Source organism: Rosa rugosa, chromosome 1, assembly GCF_958449725.1.
Source record: "Rosa rugosa chromosome 1, drRosRugo1.1, whole genome shotgun sequence".
NCBI lineage: Eukaryota > Viridiplantae > Streptophyta > Magnoliopsida > Rosales > Rosaceae > Rosa > Rosa rugosa.
In genome coordinates this window covers 13,667,722-13,687,478 of record NC_084820.1, presented here as the reverse complement: position 1 = coordinate 13,687,478, position 19,757 = coordinate 13,667,722, and the positions used below count along the sequence as shown (strand labels likewise).

Sequence of the window (19,757 nt, the reverse complement as noted above, 5' to 3'; positions counted from 1 at the left end):
GATACTAGAGCCCTTTAGATCCAGCTGTTGATACTATTCATGAGCTACGTGAGGCATTTCTCTCCGTGAGAAATTTCGAAAAGCTTTCTACCGACTACCATTTTCACAGAGGACGTGTACTATATTATTGTCCATGCTACAACTTCATCATTGATAATTGTGCTACTAGAGATATGTAAAGACAAGCAAAAATTCTAATATGGAGACAAGATATATCATTCATGTGAAAACTTATTGACCGATACCTTTATGGAGGTGTTTTATTTCCGATTTCTCAATTTTTACTATTAAGTTAACCCATTTTTGTGATAAAAAAATATTCTGTTCGAGTATCAATTTTGCATATATATATTATTGTATAAATAGATATTTTAGACGAAAGAACATAGTAATAAAATAACATTACGTGTCTCATATTCACTTATGATATCTTCAATCATATTTTCTACAAATGGGAGATCCACTTGCATGGATGAAACTCTTTCCACTTTTTTATTTTTTTACAAATGGGAGATCCACTTGCATGGATGAAAATATCTTCAATCATATTTTCTACAAATGGATGATATCCCTAAACCTCATTCACACTTTTGATGGAGCTCGAACTCCTGACCTCTTATATATGAAACTATTTCCACTTGCTGACGAAAAAAACAGTATTTAATCGTGGAGTTAAAGTAATTTGTTTTCTCACTTTTTGACTCCTTCTTCATGTCATTTCAAGATCTTCAGCGCTAAGGAAACTATTAATTATCCTCCCAACGTGAATGGCCGGATTGAACTTTGAAGTTCTTAGCAAACGAAAAAGTGAGAAAAGGGCCATACGCTAAAGTCTAAACGTCTAAGCAAGAGAATTGGAAACCTAGATAACTTGAGCCTGTGCAATAGACAAATGAAAAAGTTGAGAAAAGGGCCAATAATCAAAAGAGGAAAAAGATCATGTTAAGAAAATTGAAAAAAGCGTCGGGCCAAAAAGTTCAATAACCATGGCATTGCTTTACTTTTAGAGTTCATGCATTTTGTTTGTTATATACTGCCAGCTCCTTCGTTCTTTCGTCTTTTTGGTTTAAGAAAGCAGAGTGCTCTTTTTAAGTGGAGTTTATTATATACATGCAATCATCGATGGGGCCTATATATATATATATCACAATCAATGTTAATTTCCTACCAGAATGTTGATGATTGCATATTATTTGATGCAGTTCATGATGTGACCAGTTTGTTGGGAAAGTCAGTATTACACTATACAATCATATACTTCCCCATCTAATTAAATAGGCCAGCATAATGAAAACATAAAGTTCGAAGGAGAGCACAGAGACGATGATCCTGTAGGTGCATATATGCTCTATATTGATTGCATGCAGTAGCTTAATTAGTTCTTGGTGTCCATATCCATGTGGAGGATAAGATTGATGATGGATTACAAACCTAACAGGGCGGTCTTTACTAATTTTTAGTTATCGTCACACTCCAATATTTTTTAGAGCAGTGATCGAGTCAATTTATCGTTATGAGATAGTGATAAGAAAGTATAATAAGGCTAGTACGTGTTGCATATCGACTCAAAACTATAGAAGAAAAAGAAAATAGCATATGTCATTGTATTGTTGATAAAAAAGGGAATATTATTATTCAGGGCCGGTCTTGAAAATTAAGAGGCCTAGTGCGAAAATTTAAATGATGTCTTATTAATAACGATATCAATTAGAAGAACTAAGAAAAAATGTTTGGTATAAATAGAAGAAAAAAATAGTGGATGCCTAAAAACATCAACAAGGAAGGAAAAATAGAGAAAAAAAAAAAGTCAAGAAACATAGTAGAAGATCGAAGAAGAAAGTAGAGAGGCCTTAGGAATGAAAAGAAAAAAAATATATTAAAAGAAGAGAGAAGATCACAAAATAGGCAAAGAAAAAATTAAACAGAGCTAAGTACCCATGGGTTTTGAACCCAAGACCAATCAAGCCACTACCCAGCGGAAGACAAATCAAACTGAATGACAATTCAATAAATAAACACACCCACCACAACTCACTACCCAGCGGAAGACTTAAAACAAAGAGCACCCTTCCACGTCCATGTCATCGAACGTACACCTCAGCTTTGATAATGATCACTCGATAATCAAACCTGCACAAAAACCCCTACACCATGGAATAGTGCACCAGGAATGTAAACAACAAACCCGGTAAGCTTTTCAGCCCGTATGAGTAAACTCAAATAAAGTGACTCACGTCACGTCACGCATGATTAAAATCTCTCAATTCGTGAGATGAATTAAAGCAACAATATTTAATTATCACAACAAAAACATCAAGTTCAAACTAATCAATATCATGTTCAATAATTTCAACCCAACTAAAACCCACATGCTCTGACTCTCAATTCATTTTATCTCACTTCCCACAATCTCCAACTATACAAATAACTCCCAATATTTTAAACATTTTACGTCCCCACAATCTATCAGATCACCATTCCTTTGCCTTAACGGCACAACCAGGAAATCATACTCATTTCCCTCAACATGACGCGGTTGCCAAAATCATGCCACCCCAACTCATTTTCCAATCACTACAGATCACAATCCACAACTATACTCACAATAAGAATTAAGCAAAATCAGTAATCCCTGCATAAAATTTAGTTCAGAAGATCACATGAAAACAAACAAAAGAGTTCATAGTAATCCCTGCATAGAAACTTAGTTCAGGAGATCACATGAAAACAAACAAAAGAATTCATAGTAATCCCTGCATATAGTTTAGTTCAGGAGATTACATGAAAACAAATAATAAAAATCATAGTAATCCCTGCATAAATTTAGTTTAGGGAATTACATTAAAACAACCAATAAAATCATAGTAATCCCTGCATATAACTTAGTTCAGGAGATTACATGAAAACAATCAATTCAGAAACAGTAATCCCTGCATAGAATTTAGTTCAGGAGATTACCAAGAAAACAAACAATTCAATAATAGAAACAAATAGAAACATTTACTAAAAACATCCCTTAATAACGCCAACCACCACACAGCTCATCACACAGATCACCACACAGGTCACCACACAGGTCATCACACATATCACCACACAGGTCACCACACAAGTCATCACACAGATCACCACACAGGTCATTACACAGATCACCACACAGGTCATCAACTCACACTAAAGTCGATGATCACCCATCAACACCAAACTAAAGTCGATAGTCGATGATCACCCATCAACTCCCAAAAAACACCAGATCCGAAGATCAGAAAAAGGTCACCCACAGTGACTCCAGATCCGAATATCATAAAACATTTACAAAGAATCCCACATGACTCAAAACGTTACCCCAACTCGTTTTCTCATTCAACACGACAAATCAACAATCCCATGATATAACGTATTTCCACAAAGAGTAGTGCGTATGAACTGTGAATTATTCACATTCTGAATAATTCACAGTTCATACGCACATCACAATGTCACGCCATCCATATATATATTTCCCGTAAATATATATATACGTAGTCATTCACGCAGGAATGACCACTAATACCAACTATAGTTTTATAAATTATACTTCTGGAAAATCATTTTATATTAAAACATTGTTTTAACTTACCCATGAACCGTTGTCGATCAAGTTCATATATTTTAAAACAAATAATTTATTTTGAAAATGATTTAACAATTAAACAAGTAATTCTGCGTAATAAATAAATCCGTTCGTAAATGAGCCACGTGAGATTTACTCACCTCCATATTCTGCTGCGTCTTCACACAAAACTAAGGTAAGCACAAAATCGTCCAAACTCCACTCACACAATTTCGTCAATCACCTAATCACATCAAGGTCACACTCAATACAACACAAAACACACAATTCACAAAACACAATTATATGACGATCCAACAGTCGGATCCTCATCCGAGACCATCCAACGTCTTCGGAACACTTCTACGATCACTATAACAAAACTATAAGTCGATCGGACAGCCGAATCCTCACGGATAGAAAACCGATCGAACCGAAAACCTTAAAACTTAGAAAATTCATAACATGCTCATACGATTTCCAAAAATTACAAACTATATATCGAAATGCTCGTATCTTTTGATATTTACTAAACTTCAATTCTAGCTTATTTTCTTTCTTTCTTTTTCCGATTGAAAAAATAATTTATTAATTTCAAAAGATTACATCCGGACAACTGTTCTCTATCAGAGAACCCTTAAAACTTAACCAAACTAATTTCTAGCAATTGAATCATGAAGTCATAAAGGCCTTTGATCCTTAGAATACCAAGCTTGTGTCAAAGTCAGCGCCAATCTAGCCAGCTTATGAGATATTATATTGAAGTGTTTCTTCACATGCTTCTAGATCATCTCAAACTCATTTATTGACAATCTAACTGCATACTTCACATACTTCATTTCTAGCTATTTCTTTCTTACAACTTAATTGATTTTATTTTAATTTCACATGATAAAATTTTTGTAAAAAAATAATAAAAAATAGTTTTTTTTTTTACTCTTATTTTGGGATATGAAAAAATAATAATTAAAAGAAAGTTGTAATCTTAAATAAGTGGACAACATTGAGTCTGGGTATTACTTTGATAACTTTGTAAGTTCGGGTATCATATTGTCAGTCACCCAAGTCTCCAGACACTGTTGGTGCAAAAAACCCAAAATATAGGCACAAATATTTTCTCTTTTAAAAATAGAGCCTACAAGACTATGGCAGGTCTTCCTGCACTTAATTAGATGAGAATCCCTTCATCAATGCACTTAATTGTAGTGCTCTAAAATTTTCTTTAGTTAAAATGTAGGCTAATAACCACCCTAAATATTAGGCCCAACCCCCATAGACAACCCACTTTCGGCCGAGAGTTAGGCCTAAAAGACCCAACCCTAACCCAAGCAAAGTGAGCCACCTAGAAAGCCCAAGCATGAGCAGCAACATCCGACAAGTCACGGACCAACAAAACCAGTACGGCGGCTTGAACCACTAACAAGCCATCAACACCAGTGCAAATTCAATAGCACTGATCTCCCCAACAGGCGCACCAATGAACCTCCTCTACACAGCATCGCCAGCATAGAGTATGGTTACACTAGATCTAGTCAGCCCAAGACACCGGCCGCCAATTCTGATCGGATCAGAATGAAGAAAGCAAGCCCAAATTGGGGCTAAGGTGGTTATCGGAAGTCTAGCCAGATCCATCCTCCATCGTCATCATCTTCATTAGAGTCAACCAATAGAGATCCAAACATCGACGTTCGTCGAAACTCTAACACGTCCTTGTAATAGATGGGAAACCAAACAGAGCTTTGTTGACAAGCACCGATGTTGAACTCTAGCAAGAGAAGCCTTGACCGGCGCTGATAGTGATGGCCGAAGGCATCGTTGGAGACCCAAGCCTAGGCAGCTAGTGTTTGAGGCTATGAAGCATGGATACGGCAAAATTCTGACTATGGTGTATCGTATCCGTATCGGATACGGATACGGATACGATACGCACTGGGTGCGTATCTAAGACCCTCAAAACGTATCATTGACTATGTAGCATCGGTTGACTTTGTTGATACGTCTTGAATACGGTTTGACCTGATTTTGGATACGCACAACTCCTCTTCGATCAGTTCTCTCTTCGCGTCTCTGACTCTCTGTTCGTTGCTTATTCGCGACTTCGCAGCTAGTGGGTATGTTCAGATTGAAACCTTGAAGGTTGATCAGTTCTCTCTTCGATCAGTTGATTCAGTTCTCTCTTCGCGTCTCTGACTCTGTACGTTGCTTCTTCGCGGCGTCTTTCTCTGTGCGTTGCTTCTTCACGACGGGGATGGATATGATCTGATTGGAAAGCTTGAAGGTTGAAGCGGTGTGGCCGTGTGGCCGGGTTGATTTGTTGAATGCTTGAAGCCTTGAAGGTTGTTCTGGGCTATTAATCTATTATGTCCAGATTGAAAAAATCATCTTATATCAATTGGAAAATTCTATCATACAGATCTGCATACCATGCAGATCTGTGTGTCAGTCAGTGATTAGCTGGGTGAATTAAATATATTATATGGTGGTGTAAGGAGAGCCACACGATGAGAAGAGAGAGAAAATCAACGGCCTACAATCTATCTGCATATTATGCAGATCTGCATGACAGCCGAATCCATATCAATTATAGTGAGTGGGGTTGGGGTTGGAATCAATTACGGGTTGCCAGCAATTATCCTTTATATGTCCAATTCTCTTTCTCTAAAACATTATATAAATTGGTTATTGTTAAATATATTTATTAATATATATATATATATATATATATATATATATATATATATATATAATTTTAAAAAACGTATCGTACCCTGTTTTTTTGAAAAAAAACGTATCCGCGTATCGTATCGTATCGCACCCCGCACCCCGTACCCGTGTCAGTGCATTATAGGTTTGAGGGCTGCAAAACTCTCCCATCGTATTTAGGATAAAAGCAAAATATTATAGTGTTTCTCCTGTCCTATATAAAGGGATGTATTCTTCTTTTTATGCGAAACCTTGACGGTTGTTCATTGTAATTACCATTTTATTTCTCAAATTTCGACACAATAAGTCTGATTGACTTTTTCTCCGACCGGTCGTGCTTTTTATGTTGTAATGGTAACTATTAATTGCGACCGGTCAGAGAAAAAACCAGTCACATTTAATCACTCATACATAGTGAATAGAACCCCAAAATCAACATGTTCATGGTTCAATGATTGTAATAGTAACTATTAATTGCGATAGTACATTCCAGTACCATGGAGCACAAAATATATTACCTAAAATAATGAAGAAGCTTTATGGAAAGAAAAACATGTGAAACAAAAAATCTTTGAAAATAAATTTTCTAAACCTTTCTACATGTTTTTAGTATAAAGTTTAAACATTAAAAAAGGCAACATAAAATTGGAATGTATATGCAAAAGGATACTAAAAATTAATGTCAATCACTAGGCCATTAGCTGAATCAAACAATGTAAACACCAGTTGTCATGAGTTGTATTACACAAGAGTGGACACAAGTTTTGTTTTTGTAAATTGTGATTTGAATATTTGATACACAATTGTGTTTGACCCAAAAAAGAATATAGGTTTTGAAAATTACTACCATACACCTTTACAAATTACAAATAAAAAACCCGAATAGTCTCTGTGTAAATGAGTCTAACCCTATCTTCTCTCCCCCTGTCTCCCACAAAATTATGGGCGTCTGCGCTTCGTCTCCAACCATCAAGCTCAAGAGAAATGGAGGCAGAAGCAGTAGCAGACAAGAAGGAACAAGCTCGGACTACATCGGACGTCCAAAAGGGATCGTCGTGATCGACGTGGACGGTGATCGGGTGCAAGAGTTGAAGCAACCGACCCAAGCCAGGGGGATCATTTCGCAGTATCCCAACCATGTTCTCTGCAACTCCGAAGCCATGTCCGTCGGCACGTGCGCGCCTCACGTGCCCGACGACGAGGAGCTTCAACCGGGTCAAATTTATTTTCTGGTGCCACTCCGCCAGGCCCATAATCCGCTTTCTCTACCGGAACTTTGTAATCTCGCAATAAAGGCCAGTTCTGCACTGGCGAAAAGATGATCAATTTCAGTGAGTTGTTCTTGTTTATTCGTTTTCTCTTTTTGGGCGTCAGATTATTTATTTATTTATTTATGTTTGATTGGATGATATAGTCAAACACATTGGAGCAATAAGAAAACTATCACTCTGCGATTGAATAATATTTGTTCTTCTTAAAAGCCAGTTGTGTAACCAGATGAGTGAGACTGAGGTAGGTCTTATTTTGGGGCGGGGAAATTGGTAGGTTTGACATTGATGGCAGGCTTGAAATGTGGCCCGACTTTAAGTTTTAGGCCCACGTACCCTTAAACTAAGAAAAATTTACGTGTTCGATAAAATGTCACGAAGAAAAAGCTTTGTTGTCAGAAAAAAACTTAACATCACATGATCCGTGCTAAACTTCACTCTGGCTTGTGTGTATTTGGGACTCCCAGTAATAGTGGTAAATTTTCTTCAGTTGTTTACTAAGAGCAAGTTCACCTGTTGGGTCACCAGGTTACCCACTAGTCACTGTTTTTTAGTGTTAATTTCACCCTCTGGATCACAAGCACAGTGTATTTCGTGCCCTGGGTCACGGGCACAGTGTATTTCGTGACCCAGAAAATGAAAATATACACTAAAAAACAGTGAATAGTAGGTGACCCAACGGGTGAACTTGCTCTAATGGCACCAATGTGCAGCTGAGTCCGAAGTTTCCGAATAATCCTAAATGTCCTAGATGCAAAGGCCTTACCTGAATCTTGGGCCAACTTATTTAGAAAAGTTTAGGTATGACACTGTTTCACATTTTCTCAATGCGTTTCCAGGATTGGATGCTTGCTCATTTCAGGTTCAAAAAGCAATACTACAACTTAAGGGTTGGCTTAGTATTTGATTTTTAAAATCATTATCTTGTATATATGGAAATGGAAATGGAAATGCATGGTTTGTTCTTTCTCCCTGGCCCGAAATTTTATCCTGCAATTTGTTAGTAAGATCATGGATGGAAGCTAATATTTTCTCTCTATTAAACCTTCTGGACATTGTTCGACTAGGTTGGTCTCTCCTCCTTGTGGCTGGTGCAAACTCAACTCTAATGGTCGTTGCACCGCTGTTTCTTTCGGAAAACTAATGTGGGTGGGCTGTACGTTAAGATATGCTGATGGAGTTTGTGTGAAAGCTAAGGTTTTGCTGTTAATTTGGGTATTGAACTATTGATACTGTAACGGAAGCAGAGCTAGGTACATATAAAAATTTATGCTCTTGAGAGGAGGGCATCCTGAAGTTGAATATTATTGATGAACTCTTCGTACAAAACAAGGACGTTATCGAGAATCGTTACCTTGCTGGTAAATTGGTCTGAAACATGTAAATAGGTGACATGCCTCTAGTTATATGACTTTTAATCCAATATCCAAAAACATAGCATATGGTACTTTATTAAAAAGTCAATTGGATAATGTTTGAGCACCTCAGATTACTTTCTGCTCATATGGATTGCATCAATTGAGTCCAACATCACATTTAATCCGACGGAATGGCCTGTATTCATAGTCATTACATTCATGTTGGTGGTCGGCTTTTCTGGTTTGGTAGACCAAACGAGGCAGAACGCTAGCTAGCTATAAGAACAGGGTAAACTGAATGGAGTTTGATGTCAGAACAGAATAGATGATGAAGAAAATGGCTCGGGCCTTGGTTGTAGTACTAGCCGTGACTGTAGCCATATGTCTCACTCAGTGTCACGGCCACGGCTTACCCGTTAGACCTCATTATATAAACTTTTACGGATCAGGACCAAGGCTCATCCCCAGAACAAATTTATCCCTGGATTTCCTGGAAAGTCAGAACAAAGCAAGAGCCGCAGTTGGGGTTGCCCCTCTTAAATGGAGCCCTTCCCTGGAAAAGGCCGCACACGACGTAGCATGGTCCATGATCTATAATGAAAAGGGTTGCCATTCTTATTTGGACCCGATGAGCCTCAATCGAACGTTTGACATTGGCGGCTACAACCAGCACTGGGATCGTTATGGAACACTGCCACCGGGCGAGGTTGTGGACAAGTGGTTGCTGATGAAGAAGTACTACAACTACGCCAATAACTCGTGTAGTGTGCGCAACAATAGGTGCGGTTGGTATACGCAGGTGGTGTGGAGGAACTCGTTGGAGTTGGGGTGTGCTCAGGAAAGATGTTTCGAGAACCGGCAAAGTAATGGTATGACTATCTGTCTTTATAGTCCTCGTGGAAATGTTCCAGGGCAGAGACCGTACTAGCTTGGAAGAGAATTGTACTAATACGTTGTGTAAGTGATAAATAATGCATGAATGATGACTGATGCTGTATATTATAGTGTGCACTGAAGTGCCAATAAATTAAATAACAAACACCATATGTTATATGCATTACACCGATTTCTTTTCTAGTAGTTTCATGAAGTAGCATCAGTCTGGTAGTTTTGGAGTTATCAATATCAACAGAGAAGCACGATCGAATGGGGTGATGATGGCAAGGGGCTTGGGATGGATAGGGGCTACCGGAGAAATGGTTCAGAGTTTAAGATTCATTATTTATGACCGGAAGGTTAGATTATTAGATTATTCGAAATGGGATTTTCAGGGCAACAGAAAATTGAGTTCGGGGACAGGGAAAAAAAATAAAAAATAAATAATGTGTCTGGACTGCATCAATTATGATCGATTGCCTAAAAACTTAATTCTATTTTATATTATAAAGCCATAAACCAACTTTTATTTCAAAAAAAAATAAAGCCATAAACCAACTTTGAAACCCCCCACCTCCTCATGGGAGCTCATGACCATTTAGGCTAAATTGATCTTAGCAATTCATCATGTGCACCAATAGATGTTAATTGTGGACATAAATTTCAACCCTAAATTGATCTTAGCAATTCATCATGTGCACCAATAGATGTTAATTGTGGACATAAATTTCAATACACTTCATAAGGGTGTTTATTAACTGATGTAGAACGGATAACGACAAGGATCGAATAGCAGCTTGATCGTGAAAAGGGAAAACCAGGTTTGCTACAAATTTGGCGTTCAGTGTCAGAATTGTGATTGCTATATCTTTTCGGAAAGAGAACGACGCCAAGAACAAGACTCGTCGCTTTGCCACGACGTGTGGGCTTTTTCGGGCTTTCAGGATCGTTTCGGGCAATTTACTGTTTTTTTGAATTTTAGGTTTTCTAGGTCGATTTGAATTTGTTTTGTTTTAACCCTGGGCTTTAGGGTTTCATTGTTAGTCGCCCTAGGGTCTCTTTTTCCATATATAAGCAACCTTACATATTAAATCTAATATCTTTGATCGGTATAATAACATTGTTTTTAGGAGCAACTTTAGCTCTTGCTCAAAAAGATATTAAGAGTAGGGATGACAATGGGGAGGGTAGGGTAAGGGGATTAAATTACCATCCTCATACCCGACTAATTCATTCTCCATCCCCTTACCTGCCCCAATCCCCGTAATGAGATACTGGGGATTCCCCGTCCCCGACTCCATTGGGGATTACGTTCCCGTACCCGCCCAAATCCCCGTTAACAATATTACTAATTTATTATATAAAAATTTATACAAATAATTATGGGTTGTAAAATATGAAGTTAAAATCAAACATCAAAATAAAATAAATTTCTTATTTCAATCAAGGAAAATTGACGTGTTGATAAAGATCTTTTATCAAAAGAATCTTCCTTTTTTTGAATATACTTATTAACATAATAATATCAAAAATATATATATATATATGATAAATAATATATATATATATATATATATATATATATATATATATACGAAAATGTTCTGAAGAGGACGTCCGCAACCCAGAAAAAGTGCGGACGTCCCTCCTTTCTCCGCGATCAAGCTCCGACGGCGGTGCGCCTCTTGCCGGACGGTGGCTACATGCATCCCAGACCAGTTTGCAGTGAAGACGAAGGCCAAAGAGATCGAGGTCGGAGGTCTGGGCAGCGTGGTCGACTGCAACGTGGTAGTCCGATCAAGGTCGACTGGAAAGTGGTTACCAGCGAGTCCACCCGACTGGAAAGTGGTACGGGATGTTCAGAGGGTTCGTTCGGCAACCGCAGCGCAGCCATCGCCGCCTTCTCGACGCCGGAGGAGGGACGTCTGCACTTTTTCTGGGTTGCGGACGTCCTCTTCAGAACGGTCCTCTATATATATATATATATATTTCAGATAATTCTTATTGGGTGGGTATGGTATGGGGATCAAAATACCATCCCCGCCCCGTATCCGATTTCATAATTCGAATACTGGGAATCCCCATCCCCGTTACCCGATTTCCCCCAAATTTCTCCCCATTAGGGTCGAATACCCGATGGGGATTTTTGCCATCCCTAATTAAGAGAGGTTTAGCTTATTCTACAATGTCTCAATTGGGTTATATAATTAATGTTTTTTTTTTTGAACCAAACATCATTTCATTCAATCTCAAAGCCAGAATGACACGGATACATACATTCCCTTGCCATACCTAGGACAAGTTTAGGACGTGGTATGCTAGCACTACCCATTAGAGTATTAGACAACAAGTGCTCACTTATTCAAAAACGAGCCTAATAACTATGAAAGCAATACATAGCAATTAGGCAAAGTTTAGAAATAAAAAATAAAAATTAAATTTTCTCCTTGCCATTAACAGTTGGGCTAGGAGGTTTGGAGAGATAAGCAAAACAAGTCTCTTGCGCATCCGCTGTGATGCCCCAGAAATTCGTAATTATTTTCCGGAATTAATTTTATGGTTGTTGGACGATTTCGTGGCTCGTGGACGGAGCGGAAGTGTTTCGGACGAATTTTTATTCGAAAAGTGTGGATTTAGGGGGGGCGCAAAGGTTGACTTTTGATACGTTGGGATTCTCCGAAAACTTCCTTCACGAAAGTTGTAGAGCGCGTCGATACGAGTTCGTGGACATGTGGAACGCGAGAATCGGAGTTTGTATGAGCAAGTTATGAGCGTTTGAAGTTTTGGGAAAGTTCTATAAATAGGAGTTTCCATTTTCGGAAACTTACTATTTCCATTTTCACATTTACCATTTCCGGAAATCTGAAATACTCCGTTCTCTCTCATCACCCGCGCTCGACCCGACCCAAACCCGGTGATCCGACCCGGTTTTTCCGGCGATCTCCGGCGACCTCTAGCCTTGAAACCTGCACAGAACGATTAGCCTCTCTCGTGCGGTCGTCTCTGTGGTAGCCTCTTGCGGCGATTCGTGGTGGAGGAAGTGCAGCAAGGCGATGCAGTTTGAGGATTTCGGACCCGGTCGGAAATCCTTATTCCGACGTCGGCGAGGCTTCAAGTCTTCTTGGTTGAGCTCAGAGCAGTCTCCTTGATCGATCCTTGGTGGTTGTTTGGATCGATTTACGTGGAAGTTGGTTCAACTCGGATTGAACAGTAATACACGGCTTGTGAGGTAGTTTTCGACCCTTTATGCTTGTTTTCTGACTTCGAGCTAGTTATGAGAATTCACAAGCATGCTTAGATGAAGCTTTTTGATGTTGGGAGTTTTGTGAAATAATGAGTTTTTGGCCGGCGGCGGTGCGCCACCGCCTGTGGCGGCGTTCCGGTGGTGTTCCGGCCATGTAAGGAACTGTTTCTGGTATTATATATATTCTACTCGTTGATACGAGCGTTTCGATATATAATATGCAAATTTTGGAGTTCGAATGGAATTGTTATGATTTTTACGGTTTCATATCGGTGAATTTATTCGATCCGTGAGGATTCGAGCTTCCGATCGACTTGTGGTTTGGACATATCGATCGTGGAAGTATTTCGGAGACATTGGGTGGTCTCGGATGTGGTTTCGCCTTAATTGGCGTCACGTTGGGAATTTTGGTTTGATTTAGGGTTTCGAACGTTATTCTTTGTGATTCGTTAATTGAATCAGAGCTGTAATTCCTTAGGTACGTGACGAGGTATTCTTTGGACAGCTAATCTGGGTGGTTTGGTTGCTTTGTTCTGTATTGAAGACGCAGCTGGAGTTTCAAGGTGAGTAAATCTCGCGATATGTGTTATGAGCCTAGTTACCATATTGTCTTGGAGTTATGGGATTAACTGTGACTATAGATGGTATTAGTGGCATTTCTGAATGGATGACTATGTGTGTGTGTATATATATTATGGGGTATATATATATACATATGTATTCATGTATTAGTGGCTTCGTGGTGAATCTTTGTGATGATTGTCATGTAAGGCTTGTGTAGGAGTATCTGTGTGATGAATCGATGACATCAATATGATGAATCTTTGTGATGATTGTAATGTAAAGATTGTGTAGAAATATCTGTGTAGCTTGTGTAGGAATAATTGTGTGATGATTGCTATCTGTGTGATGACTAGCAATGACTCTAGGTGATGATCGCTATCTATGTGATGACCGACGATATCTGTGTGATGAATTTGTGTGAGGATCGCTATCTGTGTGATGACTGGCGATATCTGTGTGATGATTAGTTGGATGATCGCTATCTGTGTGATGATCAGTAGGATGATGGCTATCTGCGTGATGATCAGTGGAATCTGTGCGATGATCAGTGTGATGACTGCTCGGTGGCGGAGCTGAATTGTTATTTAGTTAACAATGATCGAGAAGACTGCTGTGATGGTAGGGGTTACCTACGAACGTCAGAGTGTGAGGTTACGATGTTTACTATGATTTGAATTGTTTGACTAGTGTGACCTCCTGAACTAAATTATATGCAGGGGTTACTATGAATTGTTCTGCTTGTTTTGAATTGTTATTGCCTTGTTTTCTTCTTGATTTGATTGATTGTTGGCTTGATTTATCTTGGAGACCATAGTGGTGACGATTGTGCTCTGTGTGAGGATAGAAAGGTGATTCATTGTTTTCACCTTTGATGTCATGTTGATGACAAAGGCTCCTAGTGGGGAGGGAATGAGCGTGGTTTGGAATTCGCCGTAGGGCGTTAGAATGGCATCAAACATTGCTTGAGGAAGTCTTGTTTGATCGAATTTGTGTAATGGGACGCTAGTTGAGGATTTAAGCATGAGGCTGTAGTCACCAGTTGACTTATGTAGGCACGATATGGAAGATTATGGAATTGATGGCTGTAGGTGTGAGCTATGTGTATATCGTGTCTAGGTTGAGGTTACTTAAGAAATGTGTTTTACTTTGTGGTTTTGAGTTTACTCATACGAGCTTCATAAGCTTACCGGGTTTGTTGTGTGGCAACCCGGTGCACTATTCAGTGAAATTGTGTAGGGTTAATCCTGCAGGTCAGGGAAATCGTGGTTGAAGCTGAGGTGGCGTGCTGGCAGCATTACGGTAGGAAGCCCATTTTGTGACTTTACCGTGTTATGACTTCCGCTTGTAGTGAACTCTGAGGAGTATTTACGTTTTATTTTGTGATGGCAATTTAATTCGTAAGCTTATGTAATATATGACTCTGTGGGCGGGTCAATATTGATATAGTGGGTTCAGGGCATCAATATGTATGTTGTATAAGGGAAAAAGTTTCCAGGTATTTGGTATCGATGACTGAACGTTCACGCATGTATAATTATGGGGTTATATATCGATTTTTATTTGTGTTAAAAATCAGGGGCGTGACATCCGCAACCTTCTTTGACTTTGGAGGGTTTTTATTCTTTGCTCCCAGAGGCCTTCCTCTTTTCTTCGTTGTGCCAGAGCTTGTCGGCATCACATCTTTAGGCACTAAAATATTTCCAGGAGCTTCAACCATACCCAAAGATCTAGCAAAGAACTTACTTGTAAACATAGGCAGTTTTTGCTTCTTTGCCTAGATATCTGGCAGCAACGGTTTGAATAATTCTGGCAGCAGAATCTTTAGTTTTTGGGGAGACTTAGAAGGAGAGGGGGGGAGGTGACGTTTGTCACCCCTACTCTCCTTGTTCTCTGCTTCAACCGGTACATCTGGTTCTGTATCTTTAGAGGCCTTCGGGCTATTGCTTGCAGACCTTACCTCCTTATCAAATTCCATGCCTTCACTTGGAGCGATAAGTTCAAAAGATGGTACCTCCAGGTCCGGAGCTACAATTACTGCCAACGCTAAAGGTTGGTGCACCTCTTTCTCCATTTCTGTGGAACTTAGGACTCTGTCACGCAGTATGATAGGTTTACGTGCTTTAGAAGCTTCCTTGGGCTGGAATACGGACTTGCAGATAGATGGCAAAATAGGAGTCTGCACACCTTGAAAACAAAAGGTTCCATTTACAAAAGTGTTAGCCGCAAACCCTAGAGGACCAACCAAATCCTTCCTCTGTTCTACAATGCTCCGTCCTATACCTGCTCTGGCATGGCTACCAAGCAAAGGGCAATAGTCTCCCTCATGATAAATCAAATTGCAATGATCACACTTGCCCACCAGGTTTTCAAAAAAATATGAAATTTCAACCTCAACTCCAGGTGCCAATTTTAGGGTTTTCTTGAGGAAAAAAGGTTTCGAAATATCATGTGCCACATGAACCCTAACCTTACCCGTATTTGCAAAGAGTTTATCATCCAACTCAAGATACTTACCAGCCACCGAAGTGATACCTCTAATCATGTCAGGCTCTTCAAACAATGGCGGAATATTACTAATTCGAACCCAGAAGAAGAGGACAGTCAGATCAGCCTCTTCAATAGCCTTGATGCCATCATACTCCTGAAGCACAACCGGAGCCTTATTAAATCGCCATGGTCCACCCTTTAAAACCTTGTTACGATCCTTGCGCAAATCAAATTCCAGGACAAAACGGTTTGGAGCCCGCTCTTGCATCTTGAAACCTTTGTCAAGGACCCATACTCGCCGGAAAAAACGTTTCAGATCATTCAAAGTGGCTGGTTTCTTCACTAGAGGACGTGCCAACAAAAAAGATTGCTTGGCACGTCGCTGGATTCCATTCGAGGCTCTTGAGACATCCACCACATCACTGCTAGCAAGCGCAAGTGATGCAGCAAAGGACGAGCTTACAGCATCAATGTTGGACATGTTGACTGGTTTGGGATCAACGAAATAGCGACTGAGGTCGCTTTGTTTGTTTGGTTTGGTGGCGGCACACATAGCGCTTCCCTAGGGTTTTTTCTTGATGTAAGATCAACTATTTGATGGGTTATATAATTAATGTTAGCTAAACGGCTGCAAAACATATATTTTATCATATTATTAATCATATTGAGAATTTTCTCATCTATCTCTGATGGACTCCAGAATTATTGTTTTCGGTTATTGCTTGTAAATCTAGAGTACTTTCCGACTGCATCATTATATGAAACTTGGCATAGATTGACCTAACAAGAAAAAAATCAATTTAGACATATATAATTTGTAAGAAAAATAATTATTGGCATTAAATTCGTAATCAATAAATTTTTCTACACGGGAATAAGAAGTATGGAGTACTCGCTTTACATGAAAAGCGTTTTGAGATATAAACGAGTCTATATCACATTATAGTGAATTAATTTTGAGGACGAAAAATATCATATATGTGTGTGTGTGTGTAGTTAATTATTACATACATGTTGGTGGTCGGCTCGCTGGGTAGCTTGGTGTTTGGTAAACCAAACCAAGCACAAGAATGATCACGGATTCACTATAAATAATTGAACCACAACTGAAAACTGATCATAGCATGCACACAACTAATATCAGACACCTCCAAAATAAAATGGTCCATAATGCCTCGGTCGCGTTTAGTACTAGTACTTGCTCTAGCATGCATATGGTGCAGCAGCTCCTCTGCCAAATGAAGGAACAGAATTCGTGGATGCTCACAACCAAGCGAGGGCGGAAGTTGGGGTTGGCCCCCTCAGGTGGAGCTCATTTCTGGCGGAGACGGCAATAGCCAAGTAATGACGTACCAAAGAACCAAGATGTTGCAAAATTGCCGCCACAAGCTTGTGGTACTATGACTACCATCCCTATGGCGCCAACTAGGTCCGAGACACTGAGCGGTCATCCCATTACTGGAACTGCGCCACATTGTGATGCGTGGGCGGATCCGCGGAAGAGAAGATTTACTACAACCACTGGGACGAAAAGTGTGTGCCGGATAAGGTGGCTTGTACACGCAGGTGGTGTGGAACAAGACTTTGGAGTTGGGATGTGCTTGATCGGTCTACATGTGACGAGTAGAAGACGAGTTTAGTTTTCTGTTACTATAGTCTTCCAGGAAAATATGCAGGGCAGCTGATGTACGCACTTGTGAAGGCACTAGAAAGTAACCTATAAGAACAAAACAAGTAAATCAAATATGGATCAGAAGCTAGAGAACAAATACTACGCATACTTCATTAAAAATCATGATTATAAATATAGAGGTCTTATGACGTCTAGCTCATAGAACGAGATGGCATTACGTACGATAAGTCCATATACGTCTAATCTGATACGTACTATATATTTATGTTTGGTAAATCAGACTCTAATTAAGAAAAACTGATAGATCAGGCCTTTATAAATCAAGTTTCTCCATTCTAAATTGCCACAAACGTCAACCAAATCTTCCAAGAAATTAAAAGAAATTAATACCACTAGACTCGCTAATGACCGGTGTTCTTGATACAGTTTCTCGATCTTTTAACAGTGTCTGTTCATGATCTATTTCTCTTTTAACAGTGTATGCTCATGATCTGGTTTATATATAACTTGGTACAAAACAAGGACTTTTCCAAGAACCGTTACCTTGCTGGTAAATATGTCTGAAACATGTAAATAGGTGACATACCTCTAATTATATGACTTTTAACCTATATCCAAAAGCATAGCATATGGTACCTTCTTAAAAGTCAATTGGTTAGTGTTTGAGCACTTCCCATTTCTTTCTGCGCATATGGATTGCATCAATTGAGTCCAACATCACATTTTAGTCGATTAATCCGACGGAATGGGATGTATTCATAGTCATTACATTCATGTTTGTGGTCGGCTTCCCTGGTTTGGTGGACCAAACGAAGCAGAATGCTAGCTAGCTATAAGAACAGGGCAAACCGAATGGGGTTTGATGTCATAGGACGGAATAGATGATGATGAAAATGGATCGGGCCTTGGTTGTAGTACTAGCCGTGACTGTAGCCGTATGTCTCACCCAGTGTCACGGCTTAGCCAGTAAACCTCGTTATATATTTTATGGAATGTCAAAATTAATCATCCAAAGAAAAAATTTTACCCCGGAATTCCTGGAAACTCACAACAAAGCAAGAGCCGCAGTTGGGGTTGCCCCTCTTAAATGGAACCCTTCCCTGGAAAAGGCCGCAAGCGACGTAGCATGGTCCATGATCAATAACGAAAAGGGTTGCCATTCTTTGGACCCGAGGAGCCTCAATCGAACGTATGACATTGGCAGCTTCAACCTGCACTGGGATCGTTATAGTAGACAGTCGCCGCGCGAGGTTGTAGACAAGTGGGTGGCGGAGAAGAAGTACTACAACCACGACAAAAACTCGTGTGTGCGCAACAGTAAGTGCGGTTCGTATACGCAGGTGGTGTGGAGGAATTCCTTGGAGTTGGGGTGTGCTCAGCAAAGATGTCACAAGTGGCTGCAAAGTAATGGTATAACTCTCTGTCTTTATAGTCCTCCTGGAAATGTTCCAGGGCAGAGACCGTACTAGCTTGGAAGAGAATTGTACTAGTACGTTGTGTAAGTGATAAATAATGCATGAATGATGACTGATGCTGTATATCACACGTGCACTGAAGTGCCAATTGCCAATAAAATAAATAACAAACACCATATGTTTTTTTGGTGTAAACAAACACCATATATTAACATATGCATTAGACTGATTTCTTTTCCAGTAGGTTCATGAAGGACGTAGCATCAGTTTGATAGTTTTGGAGTGGTGATGATGGCAAGGCTTGCGATGGATAGGGAATACCGGAGAAATGGTTCAGAGTTTAAGATTCAGTGTTTATGACCGGAAGGTTGGTGGACCAAACTACAACATTTCTAGTTTTCTACTTAGGGCTTGTTTGGATATAGGGATTTGAGAATGTGGATTTGAATTTGAAATCTGCCTGTTTGGCTTTTTATTTTGAGGAGAATTTGAATTTGAAATCAGCTCCTTAAAATCCACATGAAGAGGTAGTTATTTGAAATCACCTGTCTCTCTCCTTCCAAAAAAAACTCGTCCTCAGTTCTAACTTTTTTCTTCTCCTCACCGAGACACCGACT

At 39.5% G+C, this 19,757-nt stretch overlaps 2 protein-coding genes and 1 pseudogene across 2 annotated transcripts; all 3 read left to right on the top strand.

The window, feature by feature from the left end:
• Positions 1–7,236: 7,236 nt before the first annotated feature.
• Positions 7,237–7,617, top strand: LOC133706678 (uncharacterized). Its single transcript, XM_062132254.1, has one exon. The coding sequence runs from the start codon at positions 7,237–7,239 to the stop codon at positions 7,615–7,617; it is 381 nt and encodes a 126-aa protein (XP_061988238.1).
• A 1,599-nt stretch (positions 7,618–9,216) lies between these two features.
• LOC133719393 (STS14 protein-like) lies at positions 9,217–9,978 on the top strand. Its single transcript, XM_062145840.1, has one exon. It carries the CDS (start codon positions 9,247–9,249, stop codon positions 9,847–9,849), a length of 603 nt encoding a protein of 200 aa, XP_062001824.1. The 5' UTR covers positions 9,217–9,246; the 3' UTR covers positions 9,850–9,978.
• A 7,125-nt stretch (positions 9,979–17,103) lies between these two features.
• LOC133706598 (STS14 protein-like) lies at positions 17,104–17,719 on the top strand (annotated as a pseudogene).
• The last annotated feature ends 2,038 nt before the right edge of the window (positions 17,720–19,757 follow it).